We start from the raw sequence: 18,922 nt of genomic DNA, 5'->3' as shown, positions 1-18,922 counted from the left end.
GTTTTTAGAGATGGGGGTCTTGCTTTGTTGCCCAGGCTGGTCTTGAACTGCTGGACTCAAGCAATCCTCTCACCTTGGCCTCATTTCATATTTTCTCTCTCTCTCTCCTCTCTCTCTCTCTCTCTCTCTCTCTCTCTCTCTCACCTTTTCTCTCTTACTTTCTTTTTCCCTTTCTTTCTTTTGAGACAGGGTCTCACTCCGTCGCCCAGGCTGGAGTGCAGTTGCTGATGTGATCTTGGCTCACTGCAGCCTCAACATCCCAGACTCAAGCAATCCACCTGCCTCTGCCTTGGCCTCTTGAAGTATTTTCTTTTCTTTTCTTTTTTAAAAAAATTTAATTTAATTTTAAGTTCCAGGATATATGTGCAGGATGTGCAGGTTTGTTACGTAGGTAAACGTGTGCTATCGTGGTTTGCTGCACCTATCAACCCATCACCTAGGTATTAAGCCCCACATGCAGTAGCTATTTATCCTGATGCTCTCCCTCCCCTTCGGCCCCCAACAAGTCCCATTGTGCATTGTTCCCCTCCCTGTGTCCATGTGTTCTCACTGTTCAACTCACACTTACAAGTGAGAACATGTGGTATTTGGTTTTCTGTTCTTGTGTTAGTTTGCTAAGGATAATGGCTTCCAGCTCCATCCATGTCCCTGCAAAGGACATGATCTCATTCCTTTTTATGGGTACATCGTACTCCATGATGTATATGTACCACATTTTCTTTATCCAGTCTATCACTGGTGGGCATTTGGGTTGATTCCATGTCTTTGCTATTGTGAATAGTGCTTCACTGAACACATGCATGCATGTATCTTTATTTTTATTTGTATTTTTTTTTGGAGATTGAGTCTCACTCTGTCACCCAGGCTGGAGTGCAGTGGCATGATGTCGGCTCACTACAACTTCTGCCTCCTGGGTTCAAGCAATTCTCCTGCCTCAGCCTCCCGAGTAGCTGGGACTACAGGCACATGCTGCCAAGCCTGGCTAATTTTTTGTATTTTAGTAGAAACGGGGTTTCACCATGTTGCCCAAGCTGGTCTTGAACTTCTGAACTCAGGCAGTCCACCCTCCTCGGCCTCCCAAAGTGCTAGTAGTGAGCCACTGTGCCCGGCCATATCTTTATAATAGAATGATTTAGATTCCTCTGGGTACATACCCAATAATGGGATTGCTGGGTCAAATGGTATTTCTGCCTTTAGGTCTTTTAGGAATCTCTCACCACTCCTATTCAACATAGTATTGAAAGTTCTCGCCAGGGCAATCAGGCAAGAGAAAGAAATAATAAATATTCAAATAGGAAGAGAGAGAGAAAAAAAAGAAAAAATAAATAGAAAAAGAGGAAGTCAAACTGTCCCTGTTTGCAGATGACATGATCCTGTATCTAGGAAACCCCATTGTCTCAGCCCCAAAGTTTCTTAAGTTGATAAGCAACTTTAGCAGAATTTCAGGATACAAAATCAGTGTGCAAAAATCACAAACATTCCTATACAACAACAATAGGCAAGTAGAGAGCCAAATCATGAATGAACTCCCATTCACAATTGTTACAAAGAGAATAAAATACCTAAGAATACAACTAACAAGGGAAGTGAAGGACCTCTTCAAGGAGAACTATAAACCACTGTACAAGGAAATCAGAAAGGACAGAAACAAATAGAAAAACATTCCATGCTCATGGATAGGAAGAATCAATATCATGAAAATGGCCATACCTCCCAAAGTAATTTATAGATTCAGTGCTGTTCCCATTAAACTACCATTCACATTCTTCACAGAATTAGAAAAAGTATAAATTTCATATGGAAGCCAAAAAGAGCCTGTATAGCCAAGAAAATCCTAAACAAAAAGAACAAAGCTGGAGGTATCACATTACCCGACTTCAAACTATCCTACAAGCCTGCAGTAACTAAAACAGCATGGTACTGGTACAAAACAGACACATAGACCAATGGAACAGAATAGAGATACCAGAAATAAGACTGCGCATCTACAACCATCTGATCTCGATCAACCTGACAAAAACAATCAATGGGGAAAGGATTCCCTATTTAACAAGTGGTTCTGGAAGAACTGGCTGGTCATATGCAGAAAATGGAAACTGGACCCCTTCCTTACACCTTGTAAAAAAATAAACTCAAAATGGGTTAAAGACTTAAATGTAAAATCCAAAAGTATAAAAACCCTAGAAGAAAATCTAGGCAGTACTATTCAAGACATAGGCATGGGCAAAGAATTTTTTTTTTTTTTTTGAGACGGAGTCTCGCTTTGTCACCCAGGCTGGAGTGCAGTGGTTGGATCTCGGCTCACTGCAAGCTCCGCCTCCCAGGTTTACGCCATTCTCCTGCCTCAGCCTCCCGAGTAGCTGGGACTACAGGTGCCCGCCACCTTGCCTGGCTAGTTTTTTTGTATTTTTTTTTAGTAGAGATGGGGTTTCACCGTGTTAGCCAGGATGGTCTTGATCTCCTGACCTTGTGATCCACCCATCTTGGCCTCCCAAAGTGCTGGGATTACAGGCTTGAGCCACCGCTTCCATCCGGCACGGGCAAAGGTTTTATGACAAAAACACAAAAAGCAATCGCAACAAAAGCAAAAATTGACAAATGGGGTCTAATTAAACTAAAGAACTTCCCCATAGCAAAAGAAACTATCATGAGAGTGGACAGCCTACAGAATGGGAGAAAACTCTTGCAACCTATCCATCTGACAAAGGTCTAATATCCAGAATCTGCAGGGAACTTAAACAAATGTACAAGAATAAAAACCATTAAAAAGTGGGCAAAGGACATGAACAGACACCTCTCAAAAGAAGACATTTATGCAGCCAACAAACATATGAAAAAAAGCTCATCATTACTGATCATTAGAGAAATGCAAATCAAAACCACAATGAGATACCATCTCTTGCCAAAGTGTCAATTATTAAAAAGTCAAGAAACAACAGATGCTGGCAAGGCTGTGGAGAAATAGGAATGCTTTTACACTGTTGGTGGGAATATAAACTAGTTCAACCATTGTGGAAGACGTTGTGGAAGACAGGTGATTCTTGAAAGACCTAGAACTTTCATTTTCTTATATTGGGTTTCTTTTTGTTGTTGTTTTGAGACAAGGTTTCACTCTGTTGCCTAGGCTGGAATGCAGATCACAGCTCATTGCAGTCTCAACTTCCAGGGCTCAAGTGATCCTTCCACCTCAGCCTCCGAACTGCTGGTACCTGCCTGGCTAATATTTATTTTTTTTTCGTAGAGACAGGATCTCCCTATGTTGCCCAGGCTGATCTTGAGCTCCTGCGCTCAAGTGATCCTCCTGCCTTGGCCTCCCAAAGTGCTGGGATTATAGACGTGAGCCATGCACCTGACCTTTTCTTATGTTGAATTTTACAATATGTGTAGTAAATTGTATAAAGTGTGGTAAACTTAAGTAAATAGCTAAAATTTATAAATATATACACTCATGTAATCACCATTCTGATTAAGATACAGAATTTTTTTTTTTTTGGCACCTTGAAAGGCCCTTCAAATCTGGAAATCTTAATCTTTTAGTTTAGAGAAATTTTTCTGTATTATGTCTTTGATCATTTTCTGCCTTTTATTTTCCCATTTTCTTTCTTTCTTTTTTTTTTTTTTTTGAGACAGTCTCGCTCTGTCACCCGGGCTGGAGTGCAGTGGCTGGATCTCAGCTCACTGCAAGCTCCGCCTCCCGGGTTTACGCCATTCTCCTGCCTCAGCCTCCCGAGTAGCTGGGACTACAGGCGCCTGCCACCTTGCCTGCCTAGTTTTTTTTTTTGTATTTTTTGGTAAAGACGGGGTTTCACCATGTTAGCCAGGATGGTCTCGATCTCCTGACCTCGTGATCCTCCCGTCTCAGCCTTCTTTCTTTTTTTTTTGTGATGGAGTCTTGCTCTGTCACCAAGGTTGGAGTGCAGTGATGAAAACTTGGTTCACTGCAACCACCTCTGCCTCCCGGGTTCAAGCGATTCTCATGCCTCAGCCTCCCAAGTAGCTGGGATTACAGGTGAGTGCCACCACACCCAGCTAATTTTTGTAGTTTTAGTAGAGACAGGGTTTTGCCGTGTTGGCCAGGCTGATCTCAAACTCCTGACCTCGGGTAATCTACCCACCTCAGTCTCCCAAAATGCTGTGAACCACTGTGCCTGACCTCATTTTCTCTTCTCATTCTTTCTTGTTGGAATTCCTACTAGTAGTCATTGTTGGATATCTTGTATGACTTTTCTTCTGGCCTTGTTGTCAGTTTTAAACTTTAGCTTCTTTCTTTTTTTTAGATTGAGTTTTGCTCCGCTGCCCAGGCTGGAGTGCAGTGGCGCAATGTTGGCTCACTGCAACCTCCGCCTCCTGGGTTCAAGCAATTCTGCTGCCTCAGCCTCCCAAGTAACTGGGATTACAGGCACACGCTGCCATGCCCAGTTAACTTTTTTGTATTTTAGTGAGACGGGGTTTCACCATTTTGCCCAGGCTGGTCTCAAACCCCTGAGCTCAGGCAATCTACCTGCCTCAGCCTCCCAGAGTGCTAGGATTACAGGCGTGAGCCACTGCGCCCAGCCTCAACTTTAGCTTCTAACACTACTTTCAGATTTTTAAAAAAATTTCAACTATTTTAATTTTCAAAAAATTTCAGCTATTGTTTTAATGTTTATTATTATTTATATTGTCTCTTAACTCTTGGAGAATATTGGTTCCAAGATTTTTTCTCTTCTACACTTATCGCTGTTTCCTTTGAGTTCCTTGTTTTCTTCTTCCCTTTCTCTCTCTCTCTTTTTTTTTTTTGTTTTTTTTTTGTTATTGTTGTTATTTTGGAGGGCAGTGGGGAGGCAAGGGAGGAGTTTTTTCTTTCCTTTTCTTTTTCTGTTTTGTCACCTAGGCTGGAGCGCAGTGGCGCAATCATGGCTCACTGCAGCCTTGAATTGCTGGGCAAGCAATCCTCCCGTCTCAGCCTTCTCTGTAACTGGGACTACAGGCACATGTCACCACTCCTGGCTAATTTTATTTTATTTTATTATAATTTTTTGTTTTATGCAGAGAGAGTCTTGCCAGGTTGCTCAGGCTGGTCTTAACTCCGGACCTCAAGCGATCCTTCTGCCTGTAGCACTAAGAGTTCCAGTGTGAGCTGCTGTGTCCAGCCATGAAGCCTTTTTTTCTTTCCGTTATGTTAGTCTCTATCCTTCAGGTTTCCTCCGGTGGTTGAGATCATTGGCTGCTAATGTTAAAGAGCGATTGGCATCTCTCTTTAAGTGGGTAGTTGGTGGAGGAGATCAGGTGGGAACCAGGCCCTGTTAGTGAATGTCCAAATGTCATTATCTCCAGGGTTTTGTTGTTGTTTGCTTGCTTTTGTTTTTTCCTGGGCTGGTCATTTTCTCCTAAGAAGTCTATATCTGAGGAGTAGAAGGCAGAGTTGTGAGTGCTGCATAGAGAGAGGAATGATTTAGTGCAGCACTTCCCACTTCCCAGGTCTGCGGCTGCTCTGGGGAGAACAGCACCCACTCTCCACTGAGGCAACCACCTGCCTGGATGGGTTGCACATAACCCTCTCCATAGTGGTTTTTTTTCTTTCTTTTTTTTTTTTGAGACAGAGTTGTGCTCTTGTTGCCCACGCTGGAGTGCAATGGTGGGATCTCGGCTCACTGCAACCTCCGCCTCCCAGTTTCAAGCGATCCTCCTGCCTCAATCTCCCAAGTAGCTGGGATTACAGGCATGCACCGCCATGCTTGGCTAATTTTTTATTAGCCAGGGGTTTTTCCATGTTGATCGGGCTGGTCTCGAACTCCCGACCTCAGGTGATCCACCCGCCTTGGCCTCCCACAGTGCTGGGATTACAGGCATGAGCCACTGTGCCCGGCCTCCTTAGTGCCCTTTCAAACAGCTCTCCTACTTTTGTTCTGCTTGTTGTCTTCTAGCCCCACCCCTTGCCCTTGTCTTGAGACTAAAGCCTCCAGTTGGGGGGAAGCAGCTTGCTTCGCACTCTCTTCTCTCTTCACGCACTTTGGCTCTATTTAGCTTTTTTTTTTTTTTTTTTTTCCCAAGATAGAGTCTCAACCGATTGCCCAGGCTGGAGTGCAGTGGCGTGATCTCAGCTCACTGCAACCTCTGCTTCCCAAGTTCAAGCAATTCTCCTGCCTCAACCTCCTGAGTAGCTGGGATTACAGGTGCCTGCCACCATGTCTAGCTAAATTTTTAGTATTTTTAGTAGAGACGGGGTTTCACCATGTTGGCCAGGCTGGTCTCCAACTTCTGACCTGAAGCGATCCACCCACCTTGGCCTCTCAAAGTGCTGGGAATACAGTTGTGAGTCACCATGCCCGACCTATTTAGCTTTCTTTAGATCGATTACCGTTTGTCCACTTACTTTTCATTTCCTGTCTCATTTTCTTTGTCTTTGGAGGTTTTTTGTCTTTCTTTACTCTTATTGTAGTGGAGCACTGGGGAAAATGAAGATAAACACCTATGTTCCATCAGGCGTGTTCACCCTGAAGTGCACACTTTCTGCCTTTGTACATTTGCCCTTAAGGTCTCTGCACCCCGCTATTGATACACACATTGATACACATGTATGATTACTAGGCTTGTCCTCTTGTTCTGATGGGACGATGCCAGCCAGCCATTGCAGGATCAGGTGATTCCTTTGGAGGAGGCCAGAGATTCGATGTGATCTTTGTTCTGCACTTTCTTAGAAGTCCTGGAAATTCTGTGATATTGTGTATTCCCCTGACTTTTCTTCTTCTCCCTCCAACATCTCTACTCAGAGTTTCTGCTACCACCTAGAGTTTTGTATGCCATTTCCTGGCTCTTCTGAGCAGAGATGATTAATCTTTTTCTTCATTTTTGAGCTTGCCTATTCTCATTGAACTCCAGGGGCTTGGAGTGGTCTCTAGCAAAGAATCAATAGCTGATGGCTGCAGAGATGTTGATTCACACACCAAGGATATTTTTACTTAAAAAGAAAATAGGTGAATGCAGGATCTCCCCGTTTTCAGAACCTTTGTGTTGATTGGCACCTTGAACATTACTGGCACTTCATATGTTATTTTAATTGTTATTCCTTTTTGTTGTTATTGTTAACCCTCCTGATAGATTTAGTTTAGTTTTCTTGACCAGCGAGTAGTACGGGGAATTTTGAGATTTTCTGCTTCTACAGGATTTTGGCTTAATAATAAGTGATATGTTTAATGTAACTCACATTTGTTGAGTGCAGAGCACTGTGCCTAGTGATGTGAAGCATACAAAGATATTCAAGACGGCCGGGCACGGTGGCTCATGCTTGTAATCCCAGCACTTTGGGAGGCTGAGGCGGGTGGATCACCTGAGGTCAGAAGTTCGAGATCAGCCTGGCCAACATGGTGAAAGTCCGTCTCTACACAAAATACAAAAATTAGCTAGGTGAGGCAGGAGAATCGCTTGAACTTGGAAAGTGGAGGTTGCAGTGAGCCGAGATTGTACCACTGTACTCCAGCCTGGGTGACAGAATGAGACTCTGTCTCAAAAAAAAAAAAAAAAAAAAAAAAGATATTTGAGACATGGTTCATTCTTTGAATACTTAGTTGACTCGGGACAAAAGCCTTAAATTAGTAGTCCTGCTACAAGATAAATGCTGCGGGTCAAAATGCAAACTATGCAATGGGAGTAATGTGGAGTTAACTAATTTAGTAATTAACCCTAGCTGAGGAATTAGGAAAGGCTGGGAGAGTTGGAGATGAATCCAAGGGAGGAGGCCAGACTCTCATGGATGGATGTGGTAGGGAAGGCCATCTCTGGAGGTAGGACTGTCACAGGGACACTTCTTCCCTTTGTGTGACAGCCATCTTGAGTTACTCTTGTCACTTCTTTGTCTTTCAGAGTAAATAAATGCCATATGTGTTTGGGTTTTTTGGAGCACTGCTTGCAAATTGTATGCAATTCCAATTGTGCTTTTCTATCTTAATGCTAATGATGTCGGGCTTTTATACTATTATAATGTTGATGTTGGTCTCTAGCCGCAGATTCTTGTACATCGTCAATCTGGATGCCCCTTTCGAAGGTCACCGAAAGATCTCTCGCCAGAGCAAATGGGACATTGGAGCTGTGCAGTGGAATCCTCATGACAGCTTTGCACACTATTTTGCAGCTTCGGTGAGCTTATTTAAGGAATACAGGAGAATGCTGTTAAATGTGTCGTCTGGGGCTGGCAGATCTATGTCCTGTGTAGAGAAGAGAGTGCAGTTCATTGCTCAGTTGGAAAAGAGGTTTGGATGGTTCTGAAAGAAAGACAGAGGCAAGTTACAGATTAAATATATGTGGGAATGCTCGCTGGTCCCATCGGTGTCAGGCCTTGTATTTCTAGGGACTGAATCCAGATTTTGAAAAGGAAACAGGCAGATGCATCCATTTCTGTGAGTGGTGAGAACCTGTTTCATCAGCAGCAATGTAACTAGCCAGCGGCCAAATGGCAGATGACTTTGAAAGACATTCTAAGGAGGGTAACTGGGGAGCTGCTGTGGAGTTGACCTTCATTGCTTTCAGAGGGATCAGAAGACTTCCCCTACCCTTCCGTTCAAAGGAAAGGATTCTTCCTTGGTGGGGAATCATTAGATTTCATTAACCCCATCAAATTTTATGTGCCTGTTTATATATGACTTTTTTTTCTTGGGAAAACATGTATAAGTTTTGTTAGGTTTTCTAATACAAAAATCTTTTCTTTATACAAAAGGATTCTGGACTAGAACCTCTCTGGCATCTTTCTCCAGATTCTGTGTCACATTGTGTTCTAGAATAATGAGAGATCTAAACTTTTTGCTCTTTTTGCACTGGGCTGGCAGGAGAGTATTTAAAGGAATCCTGATTCACCAGGGGCAGGACCACTGTACAGCCTGTCTCAGCCTGTTCTTGTCAGGAAAGGCAGTCTGCGGAAGGAAAGCATCTGAGCAAAGAAAGAAGAGCAACTTTGTCAGCTAGAGAAGGAACAGAAAGCCGCCCTTCCCAAGCTGTTTCCAAAATAGGATCTGCCTTTAACTGTGGATGTCTGAGGTTGCGCTGATTTTCAGGGCTATTCTGAAAGAGAAAGGGATAGTCTTCTTGCCTTTCTACTCTCAGCCTGTCTCCTGGGTGATAGAAGGAGCTGTTTTAGTTGGTTTATACCTCAGGACCCTTATTCCCCTCTCACCCTCAGCCCCTGATCATCTAGTCCAGGATTTTTTAACCTTAGCACTACGGGCTTGTTAGGTCACTCTTTGCGGTGGGGGCTGTCCTGTGCATTGTAGGAAGTTCAGCAGCATCCCTGGCCCTACCTACTAGATCTCAGTAGTATCCTCCCCTCCCTTTGTTATAACAATCAAAAATGTCTCCAGACACTGTCAGATGTCCTCTGGGAAGCAAAATAACCTCTGATTGGGAACCTTTAGTTTAGACTGACGCCTCAGTAGTTGTAGTCAGTGGATTAACACTGCATTTGTTCGGGAGTGCTAACAAAGACAGCCTTTTTAAAATTTGTTCTTTCGCAATTAATCATTTTAAAGTGAACAATTCAATATCCTTCACTGCATTCACAGTGTTGTATAATCACCACCTCTATCCAATTCCCAAGCATTTCTGTCCCTCCAGGGTAAAACCCTTTACTCATTAAGCAGTTTCTCCCCATTTTTTCCTCCCTTGCAACTCATGGCAACCACCAGTCTGTGCTCTGTCTCAATGGATTGATCTATTCTGGATCTTTCATAGACATGAGATCACAAAATAAGTGGCCTTTTGTGTCTTCTTTTACTTAGCATAATGTTTTGAAGTTCATCCATGTTATAGCAGGTATCAGAACTTCATTCCTTTTTATGAGTGAATAATATTCCATTGTGTAATTGTTTATCTATCTGTCCATCCATCAGAGGACATTTGACTGGCTATTGACTAGAGCTGGCATGAACATATGTGTGGATGTACTTGTTTTCACTTCTTTTGGGTATAAACCTCAGAGTGGAATTGCAGAGTCATATGGTAATTCTGTGTTGAACTTTTGGAGGGAACCACCAAACTAGTTTCACAGTTGCTAAACCTTTTAAACTCCCATCAGCAATGCACAGAGTTCCAATTTTTCCACATCTTCTCCAAAATTTATTTTTTGTATTTTAAAAAAATTGTAGCCATCCTAGTGGATGTGAAGGTGTGAAGTGGTACTTTACTATGTTTGTTTGTTTGTTTTGAGCTGGAGTTTCACTTTTGTTGCCCAGGCTGGAGTGCAGTGGTACGATCTTGGCTCACCATAACCTCCACCTCCCGGGTTCAAGTGATTCTCCTGCCTCAGCCTCCCAAGTAGCTGGGATTACAGGCATATAGCACCATGCCTGGCTAATTTTGTATTTTTAGTAGAGACAGGGTTTCTCCATGTTGGTCAGGCTGGTCTCAAATTCCCGACCTCAGGTGATCTACCTACCTCGGCTTCCCAAAATGCTGGGATTACAGGCGTGTGCCACTGCACCCGGCCTTCTTGTGGTTTTAATTTACATTTCCCCAGTGACTAAGGATGTTGAGTATCTTATTGGCCACGCATATGTCATTATTTTTTGAGAAATGTCTATTCAAGGCCTCTGCCCTTTTTTAAATTAGGTTGTTTGCATTTTTGCTGTTGAATTGTAGGAGTTCTTTATATATTCTGGATATTAAACCTTCATCAGATATATGATTTGCAAATGTTTTCTCCCCTTTTGTTGGTTGTCTTTTTACATTCTTGACAGTGTTCTTTGATGCACAAAAGCTTTAATTTTAATGAAGTTTATCTGTTTTTTTCTTTTGTTCTTGGTTGGAAAGCACCTTTTTTTTTTTTGGAGACAGAATCTCGCTCTGTTGCCCAGGCTGGAGTGCAGTGGCGCCATCTCCGTTCATTGCAGCCTCCGACTCCCAGGTTCAAAGAATTCTCGTGCCTCAGCCTCCCAAGTAGCTGGGACTATAGGCACGTGCCTCCACACCTGGCTAATTTTTGTATTATTTATTTATTTATTTATTTTGTTGTTGTTGTTGTTGAGACGGAGTCTTGCTTTGTCGCCCAGGCTGGAGTGCAGTGGCCGGATCTCAGCTCACTGCAAGCTCCACCTCCGGGGTTTACGCCATTCTCCTGCCTCAGCCTCCCGAGTAGCTGGGAGTGCAGGCGCCCGCCACCTCGCCCGGCTAGTTTTTTTTTTTTTTGTATTTTTAGTAGAGACGGGGTTTCACCGGGTTAGCCAGGATGGCCTCAATCTCCTGACCTCGTGATCCACCTGTCTCGGCCTCCCAAAGTGCTGGAATTACAGGCTTGAGCCACCGCGCCCGGCCAATTTTTGTATTTTTAAATAAAGATGGGCTTTCACCATGTTGGCCAGGCTGGGCTCTAACTCCTGACCTCAAGTGATCCGCCTGCCTCAGCTTTCCAAAGTGCTGGGATTACAGGCGTGAGCCACTGCCCCTGGCTGGAAGAAAACCTTTTGAGAAAGCTTTAGTTAGGGAAATCTGAGGTCAAGTCCTAGTTTTAACATCCTGTCTTTTATCTTGAGAGGCCCCACAATTTTCTGAGCCTTGCTTGCCTCATCTATAATGTGGGTGATGATACCCACTGTGGCGTATGCTGGGGGAGGACAGAGGCCAGATGCGTTAAGGTGCACTGGCACTAGCAGAAATATTCCCTCCAGAAACGGCAGGGAATATTATCAGAAGACAAGGGGACTTTTCTTTTCATTCCTGTTCCCATTGGAAGCTATTTTGAATCCTAACCTTTTCACAAGAATCTTACCTTTTTCAATTTGGAAAGTGGTATTTCAGGATAAAAATCTCAGAATTTTATACATCTGTCTGTTTCTGAGCTAAAATGACAATCAGTCTATTACATATATATCATTTCAAAAATTATTAAGTGGCCTGCCATTGTTCTCAGCCTATTAGTAATCTTTATCACTTTCAGTGTGTTTCATAAACTCATGGTATGTAGGGAACCTTTGCTGTTTTGTTATATATTTAAGTGAAATGTACTTTGGTGGAAGTTATTTTTCTATTGTAGCTGTGGTTTCTTCTGGTCCATTTTCCCTGTCACTTTCTGCTTAACCCTTTACGAAATTAAATACAGGCATATTTCAAGGAGTGTTAAATAAGTTTGCCTTCTAGGACACCCTTTTGATGGTCTTTCTTCTTTTCTTTCTTTCTTTTCTTTTTTTTTTGAGATGGGGTCTTGCTGTGTCACCCAGGCTGGAGTACAGTGGCATAATCACAGCTTACTGTAGCCTCAACCTCCCAGGCTCAAGTGATCCTCCCACCTCAGCCTCTCAAGTAGCTAAGACCACAGGCATGCACCACCATGACTGGCTAATTTTTAATTTTTTTTGTAGAGATGTGATTTGGCTATGTTGCCCAGACTGGTCTTGAATTCCTGGGCTCAAGCAGTCCTCCTGCCTCAGCCTCTTAAAGTGCTGGGATTACAGGCATGAGCCACCACGCCCAGCCTCTTTTTTCTCTCTTATGCACCTCTGTTTTTAAAGTGTCATAGGACCCAGTTGTGATGGCGCAGTCTTCACTCCTCACACCTTATTCCAGCTATCCTGGACTCTGAGGCAAGGGGATTGTTTGAGCCCAGGAGTTCTAGAAAAGTGTGGGCAATATAGATCCCATCTCAAGAAAAAAAACAAAACAAACAAACAAACAAAACAACCTGTGGTAGGTGGACTCTGGATCATTTGATCATGGAAGGGTGAGCTGGAGACATCCAGTGTACCAGCAGCTGGGGAGACGAGTGTGACCTTCAGAGGAAGGAGGTTCCTTTAGTGGCCGGGACATTTTCCTGGCCCATGAAGCTCATGTGCAGAAGTGTTTCTGCACCTTCAGTTCAGCTGTGACTGTTCAAGATGTGTCTCTTAAGATAGTCCTGCCTTTCCATTTTGAGATTCACAGACCTACATACTGAGCTGAAGTTAGCTCAAGCTAATGTTAATTGTACTTATTCCTGATGGCTCTTCAAAGAAAAGTTCAGCCTGAAGGATCTCTGCCATGCGTGAGATCCCTGGCTTCCTCTTCTCTGCCTTAAGCTGATTGGGGCAAGAGCATATATACCAACGTACTTGCCTGCCACCTTCTTTCCCTTCTTTTCAGAGCAACCAACGGGTGGACCTTTACAAGTGGAAAGACGGCAGTGGGGAAGTTGGCACAACCTTACAAGGCCACACTCGTGTCATCAGGTAGGCACCAGTCCTCTGCAGCTCCTTGGCTGTCTTGCTTTGTCACAGTCCCCTGGGAACGAAATGATGATGCCATCCTCCTTGCATGGCTTGACCGTCTGTGTTACACAGGCCCTGGGTGGTCAGTGGGTTGTTAGCATTCACTAAGATGATGGTGAAGAACACAGTGAGGAACAGCTGGCATTTAGAAAGCACCATCACGTAGCTGTTGACCCCCATCCCAGACCACATCCCGGACAGATAGAGTCCAGTTCAGGGTAAAGGTTTAGAGCTGATTTTTCTTTTTTCTTTTTTTTTTTTTTTGAGACGGAGTCTTGCTCTGTCCCCCTGGCTGGAGTGCAGTGGCGCGATCTCGGCTCACTGCAAGCTCCGCCTCCCGGGTTCCCGCCATTCTCCTGCCTCAGCCTCCCAAGTAGCTGGGACTACAGTGCCTGCAACTGCGCCCGGCTAAATTTTTGTATTTTTAGTAGAGACGGGGTTTCACCGTGGTCTCGATCTCCTGACCTTGTGATCCGCCCGCCTCGGCCTCCCAAAGTGCTGGGATTACAGGCGTGAGCCACCGCGCCCTGCCTTTTTTTTCTTTTTCTTTTTTTTTTTGAGGAGGAGTCTCCCTCTGTCGCCCAGGCTGGAGTGCAGTGGCTGGATCTCATCTCACTGCAATCTCCACTTCCCGGGTTTACGCCATTCTCCTGCCTCAGCCTCCCGAGTAGCTGGGACTACAGGCGCCCACCACCTTGCCCGGCGAGTTTTTTGTATTTTTTAGTAGAGACAGGGTTTCACCGTGTTAGCTAGGATGGTCTCAATCTCCTGACCTCATGATCCGCCTGTCTTGGCCTCCCAAAGTGCTGGGATTACAGGCTTGAGCCACCGTGCCCGGCCTTTTTTTTTTTTGAGACGAAGTCTTACTCTGTCGCCCAGGCTGGAGTGCAATGGTGCGATCTTGGCTCACTGCAACCACTGCTTCCTGGGTTCAAGCGATTCTCTTGCCTCAGCCTTCTGAGTAGCTGGGATTACAGGTGTGCTCCACCACGCCTGGCTAATTTTTGTATTTTTTTTTTAGTAGAGACAGAGTTTTACCACGTTGGCTAGGCTAGTCTTGAACTCCTGACCTGAAGTGACCCACCTGCCTTGGCCTCCCAAAGTGTTGGAATTACAGGTGTGAACCACCGTGCCTGGCCTAGAGCTGATTTTTGTCATAGGAAGGGAGGGATTATGCAGCAGAATCCCCCAGTTCATGGTCAGTGGTGCCTGGGAGGACATGGAGATGTCAGAGTGGCCCTTGGCTCTCTCTCTGGTGACAGTGGTAACAGAGCTCCTGCATCACAGTTCATTACCCAAGGGCACAGCCGCCTCCCAGTCAAGGCTTCCAGTTGGTTTTGAGTCTTCCTTGGTCCACTCTTTCCCTGGGTCACTGTTTCTGGGCTAAGCTGACCTGGAAATGCTGGGAAAGGTGAGACACCTGGGTCAGGTGGAATGTTCTGTGGATTCGCTGCCTGTCTAGGAAGCAGAGCACGGGTAGGGAACACCACAGGCCTCTGGCCGTCTCTGGGTGCTGCATGGCAGTGTGATGGTTTGCTGCTGCTTAAGGATGTTGAGTTTACCCAAGGTACCTGTGGTGGAATTTGATTTAGAAAATGATAATGCAAAGATTACTTTGTGTGTTTTTCCTTTGTTTTGTCTGTTTATTAGAGAGAGAAAGGTTTTTTGTTTGTGTGTTTTGAAATGGAGTTTCACTCTTGTTACCCAGGCTGGAGTACAGTGGTGCAATTTCGGCTCATTGCAACATCTGCCTCCCAGGTTCTAAAGATTCTCCTGCCTCAGCCTCCTGAGTAGCTGGGATTACAGGTGTGCACCACCATGCCTGGCTAATTTTTGTATTATTAGTAGAGACGGGGTTTCACCATATTGGCCAGGCTGGTCTTGAACTCCTGACCTCAAGTGATAGCCCACCTTGGACTCCCAAAGTGCTGGGATTACAGTTGTGAGCCACCACACTCAGCCCTGAGAGAATGTTTTAAGTTGAAGCACTCCATTTCTTTTCTGGGAGCAGATGGTAGTATAGCTGGCAACTACCGGGCGAAGGACCTGACAGTTTCCTTCCAAACTCATGTTCATTACCAAGGAACTTTGGAGATTCTCAGCCTAAACCACATTAAGAAGCCCATTAACAATGACATTCTGAAGCCACTGGAGACTTGATGTGCTAGTGCTTCGGACCTGGACTCTGAAATATTTTTCTTTTCTTTGTTCTGTTTATTCTTTGTGTCCCAGCGACTTGGACTGGGCAGTGTTTGAGCCTGACCTCCTGGTTACCAGCTCTGTGGACACCTACATCTACATTTGGGATATCAAGTAAGAACAATTAGGAGGCATAACCACTTGGTTGGGGGTGATTTGGGACCTTTGTTTCAGAGATCAAGTGTCTTAGTTTGGTTTCCCCTCAATACCTCGAGGCAAAGATTTGAGTGCAAATATATTATTTGGGAGTGAAAGATACAGTTGTAGGGGAATTGAGAAGAGAGCTAGGACCTCTCTAGGTAAGACCTTAAGGAGAACTCTCCTTAGTTAGACTTCCTTCCTTCCTTCCTTCCTTCCTTCCTTCCTTCCTTCCTTCCATCCCACCCTCCCTCCCTTCTTCCTTCCATCCCACCCTCCCTCCCTTCTTCCTTCCCTTCCTCCCTCCCTCCTTCCCTCCCTCATTTTCATCCTTACCCCCTTCCCTCCTGTCTTTCCTTCCTTCCTCTCTTTCTTTCCTTTCTTCTTTCTTTCCTTTTTTTTTTTTTTTGAGACATGGTCTTACTCTGTCACCCAGGCTGGAGCGCTGTAGTGTCATCTCAGCTCAGTACAGTCTTGAAACCCTGGGCTCAAGTGATCCTCTCAATTCAGCCTCTTGAGTACCTGGGACCACAGGCACTTGCCACCATGCCCAGCCAATATTTATTTATTTATTTATTTATTTTGAGATGGAGTCTCGCTCTGTCGCCCAGGCTGGAGTGCAGTGGCGCGATCTTGGCTCACTGCCAGCTCTGCCTCCCGGGTTCACACCATTCTCCTGCCTCAGCTTCCCAAGTAGCTGGGCTACAGGTACCCGCCACCATGCCCGGCTAATTTTTTTGTGTGTTTTTAGTAGAGACGGGGTTTCACTGTGTTAGCCAGGATGGTCTCAATCTCCTGACCTCGTGATCCACCTGCCTCAGCCTCCCAAAGTGCTGGGATTACAGGCATGAGCCACCGCGCCTGGCCTAATTTTTATTTTTTAGTTCTTATTGTAGAGACAGAGTCTTGCTGTGTTGTCAGGCTGATCTCAAACTCCTGGCCTCAAGCAGTCCTTCCACCTTGGTCTCCCAAAGTGTTGGGATTACAGGTATGAGCCATTGTACATGGCCTGTAGTTTGTTTTCTTGCTTTTTTCCCTTCCTTCCTTCCTTCCTTCTTTCCTTCCTTCCTTCCTTCCTTCCTTCCTTCCTTCCTTCCTCCTTCCTTCCTTCCTTCCTTCCTTCCTTCCTTCCTTCCTACCTCCCTTTCTCTTTCTTTCCTTTTCTTTTCTTTTCTTTTTTTTTTTTTTAGACAGAGTTTTGCTCTTATCCTCCTGGCTGGAGTGCAATGGTGCGATCTTGGCTCACTGCAACCTCTGCCTCCCTGGTTCAAACAATTCTGCTTCGGCCTCCCGAGTAGCTGGGATTTTAGGTGCCTGCCACACTTGGCTAATTTTTGTATTTTTAGTAGAGACAGGGTGTCACCATGTTGGTCAGGCTGGTTTTGAACTCTGACCTCAGGTGATGCACCCACCTCAGCCTCCCGAAGTGCTGGCATGAGCCACTGCGCCTGGCCAGCAGGTCTCTCTTTATACGTCTTTTTAAGGCCCTCACAGCGGATCTACCTACTCCAAGTTCCGGCTGAAAGGAAAGCGAAGAATTGTGTACAAAGGGTGAAAAATACCAGGTGGGTGGTGGCATATAAATTGGGGATTTGATTTTTTATTTTCATATTTCAGAGACACAAGGAAACCTACTGTTGCACTATCTGCTGTTGGTGAGTGTATGCTTCTCCCACCTCGCCCGTGCACCTCAGTTTGTCTTCATTTTCTTCCTTCCAGTTCTTTCCTGTTCCTTCCTATTCCTTTCCATCTTCCTCTCTGCCTCTCCCTGGGCTGTGCCATGGCCGAGTGGAATGGTGAGTTCCATGTTGTTGCAAGAGGCTCACTTTAGGCTGCTTCCAGAAGCCACAGTTAGGACTGTTGGGTGTGGAGCAGGACCTCATTTCAGAGTCCAAGGACAAGAGCCAAGTTGATTTGTTTTAACCTTTTTGTGGTGGAAAATTTCAAACATTCTGTAAAAATAGGGAGAAGAAAATGAACTGCCTGTGTTCATCGTCAGCTTCAACACTTGTCATCATACATCCAATTTTATTTCATCTTTTCCTCCACCCACTATTTCACCTCCACCTTCATTCCCCTTGTGATTTTTTTTTCTTTTCTGAGACAGAGTCTCACTCTCATTGCCCAGGCTGAAGTGCAGTAGTGCAACCTCGGCTCACTGCAGCCTCTGCTTCCCAGGTTCAAGCAATTCTGCTGCTTCAGCCTCCCAAACAACTGGGATTACAGGCGCCTGCCACCACACCCGGGTGATTTTTGTATTTTTAGTAGAGACAGGTTTCACTATATTGGCCAGGCTGGTCTTGAACTCCTAACCTCAAGTGATCTTCCTGCCTCGGCCTCCCAAAGTGCTGGGATTACGGGTGTGAGCCACCATGCCTGGCCCCCTTGTGATTATTCTGAAGCTAGGTATCATAACATTTCTTCAACAAGTGTTTCAGTGTATATTTTTACAAAAGAAGAATCCCAGTACCATACTTAAAAATATCTAAAAATATTAACAGTAACTCTTTAATATCATCAAGTATCTAAGCAGCATTCAGATTTCCCCAATAGTCTCTCTCTCCTTTTTATTTACAAATTGTTTGAAAAATGGTTTGAATAAGAATCTACATAAAGTCCATACTTGTAAGTGGTTGACATATTTCTCATCTTTTTAAGTCTCTCTCCTCCTCTTTGGATTTGTGTTTTTCTTTTCCTGTAGTGGAAAAGAAAGTGGTTCATCCTGTGGTTTCTCCACAATTAGATTACACTGATTGTATCTGCATGGTGTTTTTTGTTTTTGTTTTTGTTTTTTTGAGACAGAATTTTGCTCTTGTTGCCCAGGCTAGAGTGCAATGGCGGGATTACAGGCATGTGCCACCATGCCCAGCTAATTTTGTGTTTTTAATAAAGATGGAGTTTCTCCACGTTGGTCAGGCTGGTCTCGAACTCCTGACCTCAGGTGATCCACCTGCCTTGGCCTCCCAAAGTGCTGGGATTACAGGCTTGAGCCACCGTGCCTGGCCCATGGTGTTAAGTTTAACATGGATGAACCAAGTCTTTGTAGTTACATTCTGATCTACCTGTTTTCATTGCTTAGTTGGAACTGACCTTTTCTGGAATTCTCAGCTGGGGCTACTAGGGAATATTCCCAGCACTTCCTGAGAGTAGAATGTGGAATAGAACTGGTATAACTTATTCCACAGAGATAAAGCTAAATTGTCAATATTTTGGCATCCTTTATAAAAGCATGTATTATCTGTCTCTTAAATTCTGTCCCTTTGCCTCTCCTTGGTGCATTGGAACACGCATTTGGTGTTTGCTCTGAAATGGTTACTGTGCGTGGTTCTTTTTCGTTCTGTACCCCCACGCCTTTTTATGTAAAGTCCTGTAGCATCATGATT

At 44.6% G+C, this 18,922-nt stretch overlaps 1 protein-coding gene across 4 annotated transcripts in view; it reads left to right on the top strand.

Annotated features, from left to right (window-relative positions):
* WDR59 (WD repeat domain 59) overlaps nucleotides 1-18,922 on the top strand; it is a 116,652-nt gene that overhangs the window by 26,256 nt on the left and 71,474 nt on the right. For 3 of the 4 annotated variants that reach the window (XM_033219019.1, XM_033219018.1, XM_033219017.1), the window contains exons 3-6: nucleotides 7,980-8,115; nucleotides 13,078-13,163; nucleotides 15,435-15,515; nucleotides 17,157-17,194. In XM_033219019.1, coding sequence (XP_033074910.1) covers nucleotides 7,980-8,115; nucleotides 13,078-13,163; nucleotides 15,435-15,515; nucleotides 17,157-17,194 — 341 coding nt within the window. The remainder of the gene's footprint in view (nucleotides 1-7,979; nucleotides 8,116-13,077; nucleotides 13,164-15,434; nucleotides 15,516-17,156; nucleotides 17,195-18,922) is intronic. The other variant, XM_033219020.1, reaches the window with a different exon arrangement.

The sequence above is a fragment of the Trachypithecus francoisi genome, unplaced genomic scaffold, assembly GCF_009764315.1.
Source record: "Trachypithecus francoisi isolate TF-2019V2 unplaced genomic scaffold, Tfra_2.0 Lachesis_group10, whole genome shotgun sequence".
Taxonomy (NCBI): domain Eukaryota; kingdom Metazoa; phylum Chordata; class Mammalia; order Primates; family Cercopithecidae; genus Trachypithecus; species Trachypithecus francoisi.
The sequence above is the reverse complement of the archived record's forward strand: the minus strand, read 5'-3'. Positions and strand labels throughout refer to the sequence as shown.